Below are 18,601 nucleotides of genomic sequence, written 5' to 3' on the forward strand. Positions count from 1 at the left end.
ACATCTCCGGATGTCATTGGTGGCTTGAGCCGGGTGTCACATGATCTGGACTGAGCGAACAGCGATAGCGCCGCTCAGAGGCAAATATGTCAACATAAGGTATTTGCAAAAAGACTCATTTCATTTCATAATCTTTGAAAATTCTTGGAGAACAGGAGAAGTCCCAGAAGACTGGAGAAGAGCAAATGTTGTCCCTATCTTCAAAAAGGGGAAGAAGGTGGACCCAGGCAACTATAGGCCAGTGAGTCTGACTTCTATACCAGGAAAGATCTTTGAACAAATTATTAAACAACATGTATGTCAGTACCTGGATAAGAATGAAGTGATTAAACAGAGTCAGCATGGGTTTGTAACTAATAAGTCATGTCAGACTAACTTAATTTCCTTCTATTATGGAATCACTGATTGGGTGGATCAAGGAAATGCTGTAGATATAGTATATCTTGACTTCAGCAAAGCATTTGACAAAGTATCTCATACAATCCTTATTGAAAAAATGACTAAGTATGGAATGGACAAGGCAACTGTTAGGTGGTTTCATAACTGGCTTAGTGATCGGACCCAAAGAGTGGTCGTAAATGGCTACACATCCAGCAGGAAGAATGTCTCAAGTGGGGTTCCACAGGGCTCTGTCCTGGGCCCTGTATTGTTCAACATCTTTATCAACGATTTAGATGAAGGAATTGAGGGTAGACTGATTAAATTTGCTGCTGACACAAAGCTAGGAGGGATAGCTAATACTAGAGAAGAGAGAGAGAGGATTCAAAAAGATATAAATAAACTGGAGAAGTGGGCAGCAACTAACAAAATGGTTTTTAACAGGGAAAATGCAAAGTACTACATCTGGGCAATAAAAATGAAAAAAGTATATACAGAATGGGAGGAATAGGGCTAAGCAACAGCACATGTGAAAAAGACTTGGGTATACTAATTGATCACAGACTGAACATGAGTCAACAGTGTGATGCAGCAGCAAAAAAGGCAAATGCAATTCTAGGATGTATTAACAGAAGCATACAGTCTAGATCACGTGAAGTCATTATTTCCCTCTACTCCTCTTTGGTCAGACCTCATCTGGAATATTGTGTCCAGTTTTGGGCACCACATTTTAAAAAAGACATCAACAAACTGGAGCAAGTTCAGAAAAGAGCGACCAGAATGGTGACCGGTCTGCAAACCCTGTCTTATGAGGAAAGGTTGCAGGATTTGGGAATGTTTAGTTTGCAAAAGAGAAGACTGAGAGGAGACTTAATAGCTGTCTACAAATATCTAAAGGGCTGTCACATTGCAGAAGGATCAACTTTATTCTCATTTGCACAAGGAAAGACTAGAAGCAATGGGATGAAACTGAATGGGAGGAGACACAGATTAAATATTAGAAAAAACTTTTTGACAGTTAGAGTGATCAATGAGTGGAACAAGCTGCCACGAGAAGTGGCGAGTTCTCCTTCAATGGAAGTCTTCAAACAGAGGCTGGACAGACATCTGACTGGGATGATTTAGCGAATCCTGCTTTGAGCAGGGGGTTGGACCAGATGGCCCAGGAGGTCCCTTCCAACTCTACGATTCTATTCTATTCTATTCTATGGTTTAAATCAACACAATATTCACTGTAGTGAACCACCTCTGTAAGTTCTAATGGTCCAGGTTGAACTTGCAGTAACAGCATGTGCCAGATTAAACTTTTTCTCATGAATGCTGCTGTTAAAAACCTACCAAAAGTTATTTTACCAAACCTTCACATGCTTCCAACAGGTGCCCAGTCCAAGCTGCTCAAAGACTCCCTTTTGAATTACAAATTACTGCCTTTGCTTTCCAGCTGATCTGTAGTTTTGTTTTTTTAAGAACTTATCACTTTTTTTTCTTTCTGTGGGATTTAGGAACAAGGTTTCTCACATACATATCCCATTAAATATACACTATAATGTCACCCCGAGAAAAAAATACTTGCTTGTTGCAATGCTAAGTGTAACGTTCCACCATGTGAGTGGACAGGGATTCCTCACTTTGCAGGTCTTTGAGGTAAACACTGGCACGCTCAGGGTTTAAAATGAAGCCAATCAGTTTATTACTAAGACAGTTCCAGCAGCCATTTGCACTGTCTGTTAAACATTCAGCTTTAGCACATGAATACAGATACAGTCTCTCACTGAAAATACTTCTCACTGAACCCGGTCGGTATAACACGAACACCTGTCTGTTACCTGCTGGTGTCGGCCATACAGGTTCCTGGGTACCTCTTATCCACAGAGGCACCCTATAGCCACTTCTTACCTCTTACCGCAGAGGCATCCTGTACACATTTCTCTCTGACCCCGGTCAGTATCACACGGTTTTCAAGACCATCCTCTCCTTTTGGCTCGGAGTCGCCGACACGGCTTCCACAGGCTATGCGACGTCCGAGCCTGGAACATGGGAGCTCTTTCTACACTGACAGACTGCAACACACACTCACACCTGTGCAACACACCTTCCTTAAATATCCTGTAACCACTCCCAGTTACCAATCACATGGCTAGTCACATGTTCATGACCTCATCACAGGTCCTGCAGATTCACAACCACACACATACAGTCATGGCCAAAAGTATTGACACCCCTGCCATTCTGTCAGATAATACTCAGTTTCTTCCTGAAAATGATTGCAAACACAAATTCTTTGGTATTATTATCTTCATTTAATTTGTCTTAAATGAAAAAACACAAAAAGAATTGTCCTAAAGCCAAATTGGATATAATTCCACGCCAAACATAAAAAAGAGGGTGGACAAAAGTATTGGCACTGTTCGAAAAATCATGTGATGCTTCTCTAATTTGTGTAATTAACAGCACCTGTAACTTACCTGTGGCACCTAACAGGTGTTGGCAATAACTAAATCACACTTGCAGCCAGTTGACATGGATTCAAGTTGACTCAACCTCTGTCCTGTGTCCTTGTGTGTACCACATTGAGCATGGAGAAAAGAAAGAAGACCAAAGAACTGTCTGAGGACTTGAGAAACCAAATTGTGAGGAAGCATGAGCAATCTCCAGGCTACAAGTCCATCTCCAAAGACCAGAATGTTCCTGTGTCTACCGTGTGCAGTGTCATCAAGAATTTAAAGCCCATGGCACTGTGGCTAACCTCCCTAGATGTGGACGGAAAAGAAAAATTGACAAGAGATTTCAACTCAAGATTGTGCGGATGTTGGATAAAGAACCTCGACTAACATCCGAACAAGTTCAAGCTGCCCTGCAGTCCGAGGGTACAACAGTGTCAACCCGTACTATCCGTCGGTGTCTGAATGAAAAGGGACTGTATGGTAGGAGACCCAGGAAGATCCCACTTCTTACCCCGAGACATAAAAAAGCCAGGCTGGAGTTTGCCAAAACTTACCTGAAAAAGCCTAAAATATTTTGGAAGAATGTTCTCTGGTCAGATGAGACAAAAGTAGAGCTTTTTGGGCAAAGGCATCAACATAGAGTTTACAGGAGAAAAAAAGAGGCATTCAAAGAAAAGAACACGGTCCCTAAAGTCAAACATGGCGGAGGTTCCCTGATGTTTTGGGGTTGCTTTGCTGCCTCTGACACTGGACTGCTTGACCGTGTGCATGGCATAATGAAGTCTGAAGACTACCAACAAATTTTGCAGCTTAATGTAGGGCCCACTGTGAGAAAGCTGGGTATCCCTCAGAGGTCATGGGTCTTCCAGCAGGACAATGATCCAAAATACACTTCAAAAAGCACTAGAAAATGGTTTGAGAGAAAGCACTGGAGACTTCTAAGGTGGCCAGCAATGAGTCCAGACCTGAATCCCATAGAACACCTGTGGAGAGATCTAAAAATTGCAGTTTGGAGAAGGCACCCTTCAAATATCAGGGACCTGGAGCAGTTTGCCAAAGAAGAATGGTCTAAAATTCCAGCAGATCATTGTAAGAAACTCATTGATGGTTACCGGAAGCGGTTGGTCGCAGTTATTTTGGCTAAAGGTTGTGCAATCAAGTATTAGACTGAGGGTGCCAATACTTTTGTCTGGCCCATTTTGGGAGTTTTGTGTGAAATGATCAATGTTTTGCTTTTTGCTTCATTCTCTTTTGTGTTTTTTCATTTAAGACAAATTAAATGAAGATAATAATACCAAAGAATTTGTTTGCAATCATTTTCAGGAAGAAACTGAGTATTATCTGACAGAATGGCAGGGGTGTCAATGCTTTTGGCCATGACTGTATCTTCAGCCAAAACGGGGTACAGTGAGCCCCCTCACCACAGTGTGTAGTACATGGGTAGCCCGACCCTCCCAACTGTCAAAGCTACCCGTAGCCCGGACCCAAATGTGAACAACTGCTACTTAAGAAAACACTCCGGGCTACATCACAGGGAGCTGCCATCTCAGTGACACACACCTTCCCTTAACCACGCGACCACCAGTCACACCACAAAAGATAATAAACCACTTCGTTTAGTAGCATATTTATTACACTGGTTGACCCCACGTCGAATGCTCGCAAAATGATCTGTTTAGAATGTTTAGTGCGCTTAGGCTGCTTTTGTCCTCGGCAGCGCATGTCCTGGTTTATGAAGGAGAATGCGCTGCCAGAAACTATTATCTTTTTGTGCACACCAATCATTTTGCCAGATAAACAAGCCTTTTGCTAGTTCATCTGGTGATTGGCAGCCTGTTTTGAATGAACAACTATTGTGTAACGAACATTCTAGATGCCCTTATTCATGATAATCTTTCAGAATAAATCCACCTTTCTAATAAGCACAATGTTGTAAAAAATGATAGCGCACTACTTACTATCTTCATTATACCTGTGAGGTCAGCGGAATGGATTATAGCACTGAGTCATGTCACAGGCACAATGCTCGCAATAATGTTTAAAAAACTGGAAGAACAAACATTTGGCAAAGAATGATCAAAGCCACCGTGATGTTATACACCCAACATGCTAGTACAAGGCTAATGAAAATAATAATGCTCTAGCTCATTCATAATAAACAAGTGTAGGGCCCAAGTGAGACAGTTAATATTGCCAAAAAAAATTGTACGGCCAATTAGCAAGCTATTTCAAAACTGTACTTCTCCACGTGGGCGCAGTCTTGGCCAGAATTAACACTGCAATGATTTGAAAAACTGACTGTGCTCACTTCGGCACTATAATCTTTTTTTTTTTTTTTTTTTTTTTCCCCCTTTATATTTGGAAGAATATTTTAAATAAACTGGTGGTCGAATTCAAGTAAACCGTAAATCTGCTGGTGCAACGTAAGCAAAGAAATATCAAATAATGAGGTTTCTTTTTGTGGAGCACCATTTGCTTAAAGGAAGCATAAACGTATAAATAAATCCTATTACTTTGTCCATAGCCTGGACATGCTGGTTTCCCTTTAAATGTATTTTTCCTTAGATGGTGCAGAAATGTAATATAAAAATTCATAGTTAGATGATTTGAAAATATCATGTAAATAGACGCATTCAGTAAAAAGATGACTATGACATGAAGTTTATCTCCTGTGTGTGTATATGTTAAATTTGTGTCATCTGAACAGGGACAGATAAATATACTTTTAATGCAGTTCAAAGAACTAATGTGCAAGTCTCTCGCTACAGCCTCTGCCTCCATTTCGCACAGTTTATGGCTCTATTCAATCAGGTTTTTGCATGCATGTCACATATCTAACAAGAAGAGAAGGTTACTAATAGAGCAAGGCAGGAAAAGCCATCCGAAATCTCACAAAATCTCGAAATGCATTTTATATTGTCTAATACATTTTCAATATGATTTTCTTATATTGCATCTAAATTACTAGGAATACTTCACCGGAGTTTAATATATGCCTGTTGCTAGCAGCAATTTGTTTTGCTGCCTCCTTCGTTGCTTTTAAATAGGTTTGTCACATCGGTTGGATACTCAAATAATCTGCAAAGTGTGCTCTTTAATGGCTTGTACAGGATTCGCAGCTGTGCATAGTAACCCTATGTTTTACTCTGCTATTGCACACCACGGTAGCGAAACCATCCATAGACCTATACTGAAAATTATAATACCCACCAATCTCCTTCATCATGAATGCCTGCAATAGAGTAAAATGAATCTCGTCATGATGACAGCAAAGTTAATATTCTACTTTCATAGCCCCTCAAAACAAGGAAGAAAAATTACCAATTATTTTAATAATTTTCTATGAGGATTTGGAACTGGTGCTCACAATTGGCTATTAAGAGGGACATGCTTTATATAGTATGTGCTTTTTTCTAGTTGGATTTTGTGCCCTTATTTTCTCTTATATGGAGTATTATGTACTCTAAAATTGGCCCAGCTGAAAGTTTCTTTTTTTTTTTTTTTTTTTAAATATACAGTGGGGAAAAAAAGTATTTAGTCAGTCAGCAATAGTGCAAGTTCCACCACTTAAAAAGATGAGAGGCGTCTGTAATTTACATCATAGGTAGATCTCAACTATGGGAGACAAACTGAGAAAAAAAAATCCAGAAAATCACATTGTCTGTTTTTTTTTTCATTTTATTTGCATATTATGGTGGAAAAAAAGTATTTGGTCAGAAACAAAATTTCATCTCAATACTTTGTGATATATCCTTTGTTGGCAATGACAGAGGTCAAACGTTTTCTGTAAGTCTTCACAAGGTTGCCACACACTGCTGTTGGTATGTTGGCCCATTCCTCCATGCAGATCTCCTCTAGAGCAGTGATGTTTTTGGCTTTTCGCTTGGCAACACGGACTTTCAACTCCCTCCAAAGGTTTTCTATAGGGTTGAGATCTGGAGACTGGCTAGGCCACTCCAGGACCTTGAAATGCTTCTTACGAAGCCACTCCTTCGTTGCCCTGGTGGTGTGCTTTGGATCATTGTCATGTTGAAAGACCCAGCCACGTTTCATCTTCAATGCCCTTGCTGATGGAAGGAGGTTTGCACTCAAAATCTCACGATACATGGCCCCATTCATTCTTTCATGTACCCGGATCAGTCGTCCTGGCCCCTTTGCAGAGAAAAAGCCCCAAAGCATGATGTTTCCACCACCATGCTTTACAGTAGGTATGGTGTTTGATGGATGCAACTCAGTATTCTTTTTCCTCCAAACACGACAAGTTGTGTTTCTACCAAATAGTTCCAGTTTGGTTTCATCAGACCATAGGACATTCTCCCAAAACTCCTCTGGATCATCCAAATGCTCTCTAGCAAACTTCAGACGGGCCCGGACATGTACAGGCTTAAGCAGTGGGACACGTCTGGCACTGCAGGATCTGAGTCCATGGTGGCGTAGTGTGTTACTTATGGTAGGCCTTGTTACATTGGTCCCAGCTCTCTGCAGTTCATTCACTAGGTCCCCCCGCGTGGATCTGGGATTTTTGCTCACCGTTCTTGTGATCATTCTGACCCCACGGGGTGGGATTTTGCGTGGAGCACCAGATCGAGGGAGATTATCAGTGGTGTTTTATGTCTTCCATTTTCTAATTATTGCTCCCACAGTTGATTTCTTCACTCCAAGCTGGTTGGCTATTGCAGATTCAGTCTTCCCAGCCTGGTGCAGGGCTACAATTTTGTTTCTGGTGTCCTTTGACAGCTCTTTGGTCTTCACCATAGTGGAGTTTGGAGTCAGACTGTTTGAGGGTGTGCACAGGTGTCTTTTTATACTGATAACAAGTTTAAACAGGTGCCATTACTACAGGTAATGAGTGGAGGAAAGAGGAGACTCTTAAAGAAGAAGTTACAGGTCTGTGAGAGCCAGAAAACTTGATTGCTTGTTTCTGACCAAATACTTATTTTCCACCATAATATGCAAATAAAATGAAAAAAAAACAGACAATGTGATTTTCTGGATTTTTTTTTCTCAGTTTGGCTCCCATAGTTGAGGTCTACCTATGATGTAAATTACAGACGCCTCTCATCTTTTTAAGTGGTGGAACTTGCACTATTGCTGACTGACTAAATACTTTTTTTCCCCACTGTAGCTCATTGCCTAGTGTAATGGCCACCTCTCCCAAGACCACCAGTTACCTTGGCAATGTGTGTAGTTCATATTAGATTATTTTTACAGAGGCTGGCCAAGATCTTATGGCACACATTAGCCACTAGTGATGAGCGAGTATGCTTGTTGCTAGAGTTTTCCCGAGCATACTCTGGTGATCTCCTAGTATTTGGAAGTGCTCAGAGATTTAGTTTCTTTCATCGCAGCTGCATGATTTGAATTCCCTAACAAATAGGCAATTCCCACATGTATTCAGGCTGTCAAGTAGCCGCAAATCATGCTGCTGCTGCGGCAGAAACGAAATCTCTGAGCACTTCCAAACATTCTGAGACTACCTGAGCATGCTCGCGAAAACCCGAGCAACAAGTATACTCACTCATCCCTATTGGCCACCTCTCTATAGCTTTATTGATTTGTATGCCTAGTAGCCCAGGTTCAGTTTTTACTACGATGCTTTCCTCTTGCTCCCCGCCATCTGCAAGTGTGCATGTTCAGGCCACAATAATGCTGACCTGAGCCTTTATTCAATCAGTTCACACTCCCCAGCAGTTGGGAAGTCAGTCTGTCAGGAGAGTGGTGTACTCCAGAAGCATGATGATGGGCATAACCCTTTAGAGAAGGATTCTCCTCACATTGCACTTGTTCTGCAGTGTCCTATCTAAATGCAGTCAGAGGTACTGTACATTCTTGACATAGAACAGCTGTCCCCATTATATTCGATGTAATGCCACTTCAGGGAGTCTCCACTGACGTCTGGTTGTGATAGATTACTTCCTGCAGCAGGTGTCAGGAATACCAGTTCTATGTTGCTGATTTCTTACTGGCTCTACTCCCTGCTGGTGCTGGGCAGAGAATGGAGCTGGAGTGGCAGAGGCTTTAGATTGACAAATAGTTCTTCCGTGTCCTTCACATATCAATTCAATCCCTGATTTCTCACAATTGAATGAGTACACTGGCCTTGTAAAGGTTTTGCTGGACTTGTCTTTGAAAGAGCTACATGAGCACGTAAATAGTTTGGGGTCTGAAATCCTGCTGACACATTGCCTTTAAAGTTTTGTTATTGAAAACGTTTCTCCTGTTCCTGAATTAGTAGTCTAGCAGAGCCTGCAGTCATGATTTCACTATTCATACCGTGCCAATTTCTAGGTAGTATGAGAGACTAATAATAATAACTAATGACAGTGGGTGGCCATAATTTTCTCAATCAGTTTCTCCACACTTAAATGCCCAATTTAGTTGTCACTGCTGCTTACCGCACTATTACACTCAATGGAGTCCGGAAAGTCTATAAAATATTATAAAATGTTTACTTTACTTTATCTTTTAGGTCATTTTCCTGTGCTCTTTTTTTTATTCAATTTTTTTTTTCTTATACAGAGTTTATCAAAGCACAGTCGAAGCAATATTGGAACTGAAGGAGGTCCTCCACCATTTGTGCCTTTTGGACAGGTATGATTGTTCTCTTCTGTGTAATGAAATACTATTGCTCTTCTGTTTCTGGTTTGATATGGAAGATATGAAATAATAAAAGGGCTTTCAATTTCATTTAGGCTACTTTCTCACTTGCATTTTTTTGCTGCGCGTTTTTTTGCGAACACAAACGCATGAAAAATACGCATCATGCGTTTGTGTGCGTTTTTTTGCGGGTTTTGGTGCGTTTAAAAAAAAAACACGCTTTTTTTGCGCATACGTGCACATTACAGTGCGCACGTATGCGCACCCCTAGACTATAATGGGTGTTTTGCTGTAAAAAAAAAAAACGCATTGCGTGCGCACGCGTTTTTTGGGGGCAAGTCGGACGCACAAAAAATGCAACAGGATGCATTTTGTGCGCCCGAGCGCACACTACAAAAAACCGCATGCACGTACAAACGCATGTGTATGCGCACCTATGCGCAGCCATATTAAAGTATGGGGAAAAAGCACATGTGTTTTTTTTTGCGCTAAAAACCAGCACAAAAAACTGCAAGTGTGAAACCAGCCTTAGGCTAGTTTCACATTAGCGTTTTTTTGCGCAGCGCATCGTGCGCATAAAAAACGCAAAGAAAAACGCAAAACAAACGCGCGTTTTTTTAACATCATGCGCACGCTGATGCGTCAAAAAAACGCAGCGTTGCTTGCGTTTTACATGCGTTTTTGCATGCGTTTGCGTTTTTTTATGCACATGCGTTTTTAGGTGTGACATTTTTTCCATTGTCTAGAGAACATTCTAGACTTGTTTCACTCAAAAACGCATGCGCAAAAAAACGCAACCGTGCGCAAGACCATGCGCACGCATGCGTTCCCATAGACTTCAATGTGTTGTTTTTGCGCATTCCGTGCGCAAGCGTGCGCATGCGTTTTTTTGCCGAGACAGGGCGCACCAAAAAATCCAACATGTTGCGTCTGGCGCGCCTGGCGCAAAAGACAAAAAAACGCATGCGCACGAAAACGCAAGTGTGCGCAAGACCATGCGCACGTCATGTTAAACATAGGTGCGCAGTGCGCATGCGCACGGGTGCGCACGATGCGCAGCGCACAAAAGCGCAAATGTGAAACCAGCCTTAGAGAGGCCCTGCTGTCAGTCTGTGTCTGCTCTTTGTATCTAACAAAACAATGGGCAGCCACAGACTAACAACTTTACTAAATATAACTTACAAGTGGGTACGGAAAGTATTCAGACCTCTTTAAATTTTTCACTCTTTGTTTCATTACAGCCAATTGGTAAATTCAAAAAAGTTCATTTTTTTCTCATTAATGCACACTCTGCACCCCATCTTGACTGAAAAAAAAAAACAAAAATGTAGAAATTTTTGCAAATTTATTTAAAAAGAAAAACTGAAATATCACATGGTCATAAGTATTCAGACCCCTTGCTCAATATTGAATAGAAGCACCCTTCTATTTTTCACACCTGGATTTGGGGATCCTCTGCCATTCTTCCTTGCAAATCTTCTCCAGTTCCGTCAGGTTGGATGGTGAACGTTGGTGGACAGCCATTTACAGATCTCTCCAGGGATGCTCAATTGGGTTTAGGTCAGGGCTCTGGCTGGGCCTCTTAAAATGGCTAAGAGGAAAACATTGGACTATTCTGAAGTGGCCTTCTATGAGCCCTGACCTATATCCTATTGAGCATCTTGGGAAAGAGCTGAAATATGACGTCTGGAAAGGACAATCTTCAAACACGAGACAACTGGAGCAGTTTGCTCTTGAGGAGTGGCCCAAAATACCTGTCGAGAGGTGCAGAAGTCTCATTTACAGTTACAGGAATCGTTTGATTGCAGTGATTGCCTCAAAAGGTCGTGCAACAAAATGTTAAGTTAAGGGTACATCATTTCTGTCCAGGCCTATTCCATGAGTTTTATTTTTTTTTTATAAATTCTGTGAAAGCATGGTTGAAAAGCAATGTCTGACTTTCATCTGTTCATGACCATTGTGGGTTTTTCTGACATTAAATGAGGGGTACCAACAATTTTGACCACGTGTGTGTGTGTGTGTATATGTATGCACAGTATGTATAATCACACAGCTCTGGCAAAAATTAAGAGACCACTTCCAAATGTTCAGTTTGTCTGATTTTTCTCTTTATAGGTATATTTTTGAGTAAAATGTAAATTGTTCTTTTATTCTACAAACTTCTGACAACATGTCTCCGAATTTCCAAGCAATATTTTTTTTTTGTTTCTGAAAAGGAGAAATAGTCAAAATTAAAAAAACAACAGTGCTTTCAGTCCTCAGATAATGCTAAGAAAACAAGTTCATAATAGTTTAGAAACAACAATACTAATGTTTTAACTCGGAAAGAGTTCAGAAATCAATATTTTGTGGAATAACCATGATTTTTAATCACAGTATTCTTGTGTCTTGGCATGCTTTCCACTAGTCTTTCACACTGCTTCTGGTGCAAAAATGTAAGCAGTTCTTCTTTGTTTGATGGCTTGTGACTATCCATCATCCTATTGATTACATTCCAGAGGTTTTCAATGGGGTTCAGGTCTGGAGATTGGTCTGTCCATGACAGGGTTTTGATGTGGTGGTCTCCTAATTTTTCCCAGATCCGTGTGTATGTGTATATATTATATTATATATATATATATTATATTATATTATATATATATATATATATATATATAGTGTGTGTGTGTATGTATGTATATATATATATATATATATATATATATATATATATACTGTGTATATATATATAGTGTATGTATGTATATATATATATATATATATATATATATAAAGTGTGTGTATGTGTATATATATATATATATATATATATATATATATATATATATATATATATACAGTGCCTACAAGTAGTATTCAACCCCCTGCAGATTTAGCAGGTTTGATAAGATGCAAATAAGTTAGAGCCTTCAAACTTCACACAAGAGCAGGATTTATTAACAGATGCATAAATCTTACAAACCAAAAAGTTATGTTGCTCAGTTAAATTTTAATAAATTTTAAACATAAAAGTGTGGGTCAATTATTATTCAACCCCTAGGTTTAATATTTTGTGGAATAACCCTTGTTTGCAATTACAGCTAATAATCGTCTTTTATAAGACCTGATCAGGCCGGCACAGGTCTCTGGAGTTATCTTGGCCCACTCCTCCATGCAGATCTTCTCCAAGTTATCTAGGTTCTTTGGGTGTCTCATGTGGACTTTAATCTTGAGCTCCTTCCACAAGTTTTCAATTGGGTTAAGGTCAGGAGACTGACTAGGCCACTCCAACACCTTGATTTTTTGCCTCTTGAACCAGGCCTTGGTTTTCTTGGCTGTGTGCTTTGGGTCGTTGTCTTGTTGGAAGATGAAATGACGACCCATCTTAAGATCCTTGATGGAGGAGCGGAGGTTCTTGGCCAAAATTTCCAGGTAGGCCGTGCTATCCATCTTCCCATGGATGCGGACCAGATGGCCAGGCCCCTTGGCTGAGAAACAGCCCCACAGCATGATGCTGCCACCACCATGCTTGACTGTAGGGATGGTATTCTTGGGGTCGTATGCAGTGCCATCCAGTCTCCAAACGTCACGTGTGTGGTTGGCACCAAAGATCTCGATCTTGGTCTCATCAGACCAGAGAACCTTGAACCAGTCTGTCTCAGAGTCCTCCAAGTGATCATGAGCAAACTGTAGACGAGCCTTGACATGACGCTTTGAAAGTAAAGGTACCTTATGGGCTCGTCTGGAACGGAGACCATTGCGGTGGAGTACGTTACTTATGGTATTGACTGAAACCAATGTCCCCACTGCCATGAGATCTTCCCGGAGCTCCTTCCTTGTTGTCCTTGGGTTAGCCTTGACTCTTCAGACAAGCCTGGCCTCGGCACGGGAGGAAACTTTCAAAGGCGGTCCAGGCCGTGGAAGGCTAACAGTAGTTCCATAAGCCTTCCACTTCCGGATGATGCTCCCAACAGTGGAGACAGGTAGGCCCAACTCCTTGGAAAGGGTTTTGTACCCCTTGTCAGCCTTGTGACCCTCCACGATCTTGTCTCTGATGGCCTTGGAATGCTCCTTTGTCTTTCCCATGTTGACCATGTATGAGTGCTGTTCACAAGTTTGGGGAGGGTCTTAAATAGTCAGAAAAGGCTGGAAAAAGAGATAATTAATCCAAACATGTGAAGCTCATTGTTCTTTGTGCCTGAAATACTTCTTAATACTTTAGGGGAACCAAACAGAATTCTGGTGGTTTGAGGGGTTGAATAATAAATGACCCTCTGAATAAACTTTTCACAATTTAAAAAAAAAATTAAACAAAGAAATAACATTCTTTTTTGCTGCAGTGCATTTCACACTTCCAGGCTGATCTACAGTCCAAATGTCACAATGCCAAGTTAATTCCGAATGTGTAAACCTGCTAAATCTGCAGGGGGTTGAATACTACTTGTAGGCACTGTATATATATATATATACATTTATTAAAAAAAGATTGAAAACATGTGTGACATGCACAAGTGTGAACTAGTCGGTCAGACAATGCTCAAACCACCCAATGGCTGAAACACAAAATAACAAATTTACAAAAAAATACTCTGCAGTAAAAAACATGACAGTAATCAGCAAGTGCTGTATAACAAATACAGGGTATTTAGTCTATACGTTTTTTGCAAAAATTATATACCAAGCCGCTTCACCACGTCACGGTAACCCTTCACGAAGCAGTCCCTATCTAATGTATTTAAAACCTGAACATGTGAACAGTGTCTAAATGAACAGGATACAGACAGGCGCCTCCTAGCATATGGGCTTGTGGTGTAAGACAGCTCATTTATGTGCATGTCACACAGGAGAGGGGTGGGGTCTCCCAAACCATGAGCAAGGAAAAAACGGATTAAAAACATATGTGACATGCACAAGTGTGAACAAGTCGGTCAGACAATGCTCACACCACCCAATGGCTGAAACACAAGAGAACACAAAATGACAAATTTGCAAAAAATACTCTGCAGTAAAAAACATGACAGTAATCAGCAAGTGCTGTATAACGAATACAGGGTATTTAGTCGGTACGTTTTTTGCAAAAAATGTATACCAAGCCGCTTCACCACGTCACGGTAACCCTTCACACACACATATATATATATATATTATAATATAGTAGAACGGTGACCTTCGGCACGCAATAAATCTTGAGGAAGTTCTGTTGAGGACTATATATATATATATATATATATATATATATATATATATATATATATATATATATATATACATATATATACCGTATATATGTGTGTGTGTGTGTGTGTCCAGCAGTTAAATAAATCCTGACAACTGGTAATCACCTTTTATTCTTCCCTTCAGCGTTGTGCATCTGTTACTTCAGTCGACAGCAGAGAACTTGATAGCCGGAAAACGCTGCAGGCTCCTAGTGCCACCAAGTCTGTTGGGGAGAATGATGAGTTTGAAAAACAAAGGACGGCTGCCATTGCTGAAGTAGCAAAAAGCAAAGAGGTTTGCACTCCTTGTTTACATGAGTAGTTAACCTTAGCTAATGGATTGAATGAGTTTGTTTTCAACAGAAAAACTGTCATTCTTCATCTGTTTATTTGCTTTCTGTTCTATTTTCACAAATCAGCAGGAATATTTTCCTTCCAGGACTCCACTTTATGACTGAAAATGTACCATGACCTTGTTTGCAAAACTTTGCATAAACTATTCAGTAGAATATGGCTGATATGGATTTGGAGGCTAATACTCATTGACCTGTAGCAGCACTGAATAAGAAAACCGTAAAAAGAGTCTTGAATGTATTGAGTTGTTTCTAAACTTTTTGTAGACTCTACAGTATTATGACGGAGCATCAATGTGAACTCAGAAAACTTTGTAGGGGTGAATTTGCATGGAACAGATGTGTTGTGGTCACAATGCAGGTTTTTAAATTGATTGTTAAAGAACCGCATAATTTTGCAGCAGAATAGCTTTTTCACTAAAGAAAAAAGTTGCAGCCATTGCAATTATCTGCCTGGTTTTGTGGTTGAAACAACTGTCCTGCAAAGTCATGTAACCATTCACCAATCATATGAAAAATGCCAACAGCTGCTGTCATGGACGCTCTGTGTGGTCTTACCTTTATAGTCTTCCAGAAGTGATAAAGTATTTCCTCTACCCCTGAGCTGAACAGTATGCATACAGAGTGGGCTATTGGGCATTACTGAGGCCTATAGCAGTGCTATAGAGCTTTCAGGAAATTCCTGCTACCTACTCGGCAAACATGACAAGTGACCTGCAGTAAACTGAACTGGAATTGTCAGCTAGTTGTTATTGTTCCAGGGGCCAGAGTGCAAAGTCATGTATTGCAATTAGTTTCCTAATTGCAGTAAATCAATTTCCCTCTCTACTCTCCAGATCACATCTCAATACCTGTGCACTTGACCCGATCTTGTCCCACCTCATCCCAAATCTCACCACAGCCTTCATCCCATCCCTATCCCCTCATACTTTAAATATGCCTTGATCTCACCCATCCAGAAAAAGCACTCCCTTAACCCATCCTCTGTGTCTAGCTATCGCTCCATATCACTTCTCCCCTATGAATCAAAACTACTGGAACAACACATCCATCTTGAACTGTCCTCCCACCTCTTCTCTTGCTTCTTCTGGTTTCTGAGTGCATCATTCCACTAAAACTTCCCTGATTAAAGTCACCAATGACTAACTAACTGCCAAATCCAAGCTACACTACTCTGTACTCCTCCTCCTGGACCTGTCCTCTGCCTATGACACAGTGGCCCATTTCCTCTAGTTACTGATTCTCTCATCTCTGGTCATCACAGCCTTGGCTCTATCTTGGATCTCTTCGTACCTAACAGACCAGGCATGCAGCGTCTCCCACTCACACACCACCTCCTCATCTTGCCCCTTATCTGTTGGTGAACCCCAACTTTCAGTTCTAGGATCCCTGCTCGTCTCCATCTACACCTTCAGCCTTGTATAGCTCCTAGTCCTACAACTTTCAATATCATCTCTGTGCTGATGAAACGTAACCAGAATCCCACAATGTCTGTCTGCTATTTCATACTTCTTCTTTGCTCGATTTCTAAAACTTAGATAAGTCAAAATCGATAACTCTGTAGTCACTCTGTGTAACTGCAGACTTATGAATCCCCCAGCGCACGCACTGTGCATACTCCCAGCCAGTGGGCACAGCCTCACTTCCATACACTTGTATTGAGTGAGGCCGCACCCTTTAGTCGAACAGGCTCACTTGCTGGCTGCGTCCCTAGACAGAGTGCAGCCTCGATCCATACAAGTGTATGGAGCGAGGCCACGCCCAATAGTCAGGCCCTGGTCGGGAGTATGTATAAAACATACATACCCTGTGCTTGACTGCTGAGAAACCGGCGAATCCCCGCAGCACATAGTGCATTGACTGCAAACTTATCGATTTGGACAAGACAGCCCCTTTAACATGAACAAAACAGAATTCGTCATCTTTCCCCATCTGACTCAACCCCCTTCAACAGACCTATCCATCAAAGTTAATCACTACTCACTCTTCGCAGTCCCACAAGTTTGCTGCCTCGGACTAACCCTTGACTCTGATCTCTCATTCAAATCACATATCCAAGCCCTTTTCACTTCCTGTCAATGCATACTCAAAAATATTTCCCAGATATGTATATTCCTTAATCAAGAGTCTGCAAAAACACTAGTGGATGCCCTCATGATCTCCCGCCTCGACTACTGCAACCTTTTGCTCTGTGGCTTCCCTTGTAACACATTCGCACACCCCAATTTATCTTAACCCCTTAACGTCCAGTGACTGGCACAGTCCATCATTGGAAGGCTCCCCCTGTTTGGTGCGTGCTCCGGCGATGAGCCCGCACCTTTTCCGGCACATAACAGCTGATCTGATCAGCTGACGTGCCCCTAACAGCCACTGGTGGAGTCACAATCTACCCGCGGCTGTTAACATGTTAAATGTTGCTGTCAAACTCTGACAGCGGCCTTCTATGAGCCCTGACCTATAGCGCGTCATTACCATCTCCTATCAGCGCCCGTGTCACATGACCGCGGGTCGTCAATAGGTTGGCATGACAACCAAGGGTCAGCAGTAGACCCCTGTGGTTGTCATAGGCAGATAACTATGAGTGCCGCCCAGTGGGCGGTGCTCATAGCAAGTGAGCATGTCTGCTACATAGAGCAGGGCTCTATGGGCACCTTTTTCGACAAGCCTGCAACCTGCATTAACCCTTGTTCCACTATAGTGCTGCATGACCACTTCTACCATAATCTACTGTATCCTCACCCATCCCTTGCAGACTGTGAGTCCTCGCTGGCAGGCTCTTCTCTCATGTACCAGTCAGTCACTTGCATTGTTCAAGATTATTGTACTTGTTTTTTTATTTATACCCCTTTTCATGTAAAGCGCTATGGAATAAATGGGTGTATAATGATAAATGCATGAAGGAGAACATACTACAGTCACAGTGAGAATGCTGTGCAGACCCAGCTCCTGCACTTTTCTCTCTGTGGCTGCCACATACAAGTAGTCTGCTTCCCCCGCACTCATACTTGGGAGTCTTGTACTCTGGATATGGTGTATGGATTTATGCATTTGGTAAAACACACTATGTACTGCATGAAGTCAGAAACATGGAGTAATTAAGAAAATGTAATATCAACATTCATTTCCAGCTTAAAAAAAAATTGCATTTTAATTAAAGACGACGTACCAGCGCTCTTAACATCTAAGTTTTAGTAAAAAATTATATTCCCTTATATTCCCTATCAATTCCCAATGGTAAAGAATCCCCTTTATAGAACCCTATGTTTTGCTTTTCGTATTTTATTGATACTTGAAAATTCAAAACAACTTGACAGCTGGGTGATGCTATTCCTCTTGTCAAAAGGGAGAGTCAGGTACTGGCTGATCTGACTAGATATTGTCAGACTGTGCAGCGACACATCCCCAATTGGCAACTTTCAGTTGTCACATGGAATTCAAATTGCCTCTTCGGAAAGTAAGAGGGCTAGAACTCTAGGACCACTTTTGCTACTTCCAATGGGTGACCCTAGAGTTCTAGTCGTCTTCTTCTCTGAAGAGGCAGTTTGCATACTTGGTTTTACAGAGCAGTATTGCATGGCTTATAAGCCTTCTCACATTAGCATGCCAGGCATATCACTCTCCACAAGGAGAAATG

The 18,601-nt window shown here is 41.3% G+C and overlaps 1 protein-coding gene across 2 annotated transcripts in view; it reads left to right on the forward strand.

The window, feature by feature from the left end:
* Positions 1–18,601, forward strand: part of TDRD3 (tudor domain containing 3) — a 474,894-nt gene that overhangs the window by 302,571 nt on the left and 153,722 nt on the right. For both annotated transcript variants that reach the window (XM_073580356.1, XM_073580355.1), the window contains exons 6-7: positions 9,342–9,413; positions 14,760–14,909. In XM_073580356.1, coding sequence (XP_073436457.1) covers positions 9,342–9,413; positions 14,760–14,909 — 222 coding nt within the window. The remainder of the gene's footprint in view (positions 1–9,341; positions 9,414–14,759; positions 14,910–18,601) is intronic.

Source organism: Dendrobates tinctorius, unplaced genomic scaffold, assembly GCF_039654945.1.
Source record: "Dendrobates tinctorius isolate UK_male_01 unplaced genomic scaffold, ASM3965494v1 ptg000064l, whole genome shotgun sequence".
NCBI lineage: Eukaryota > Metazoa > Chordata > Amphibia > Anura > Dendrobatidae > Dendrobates > Dendrobates tinctorius.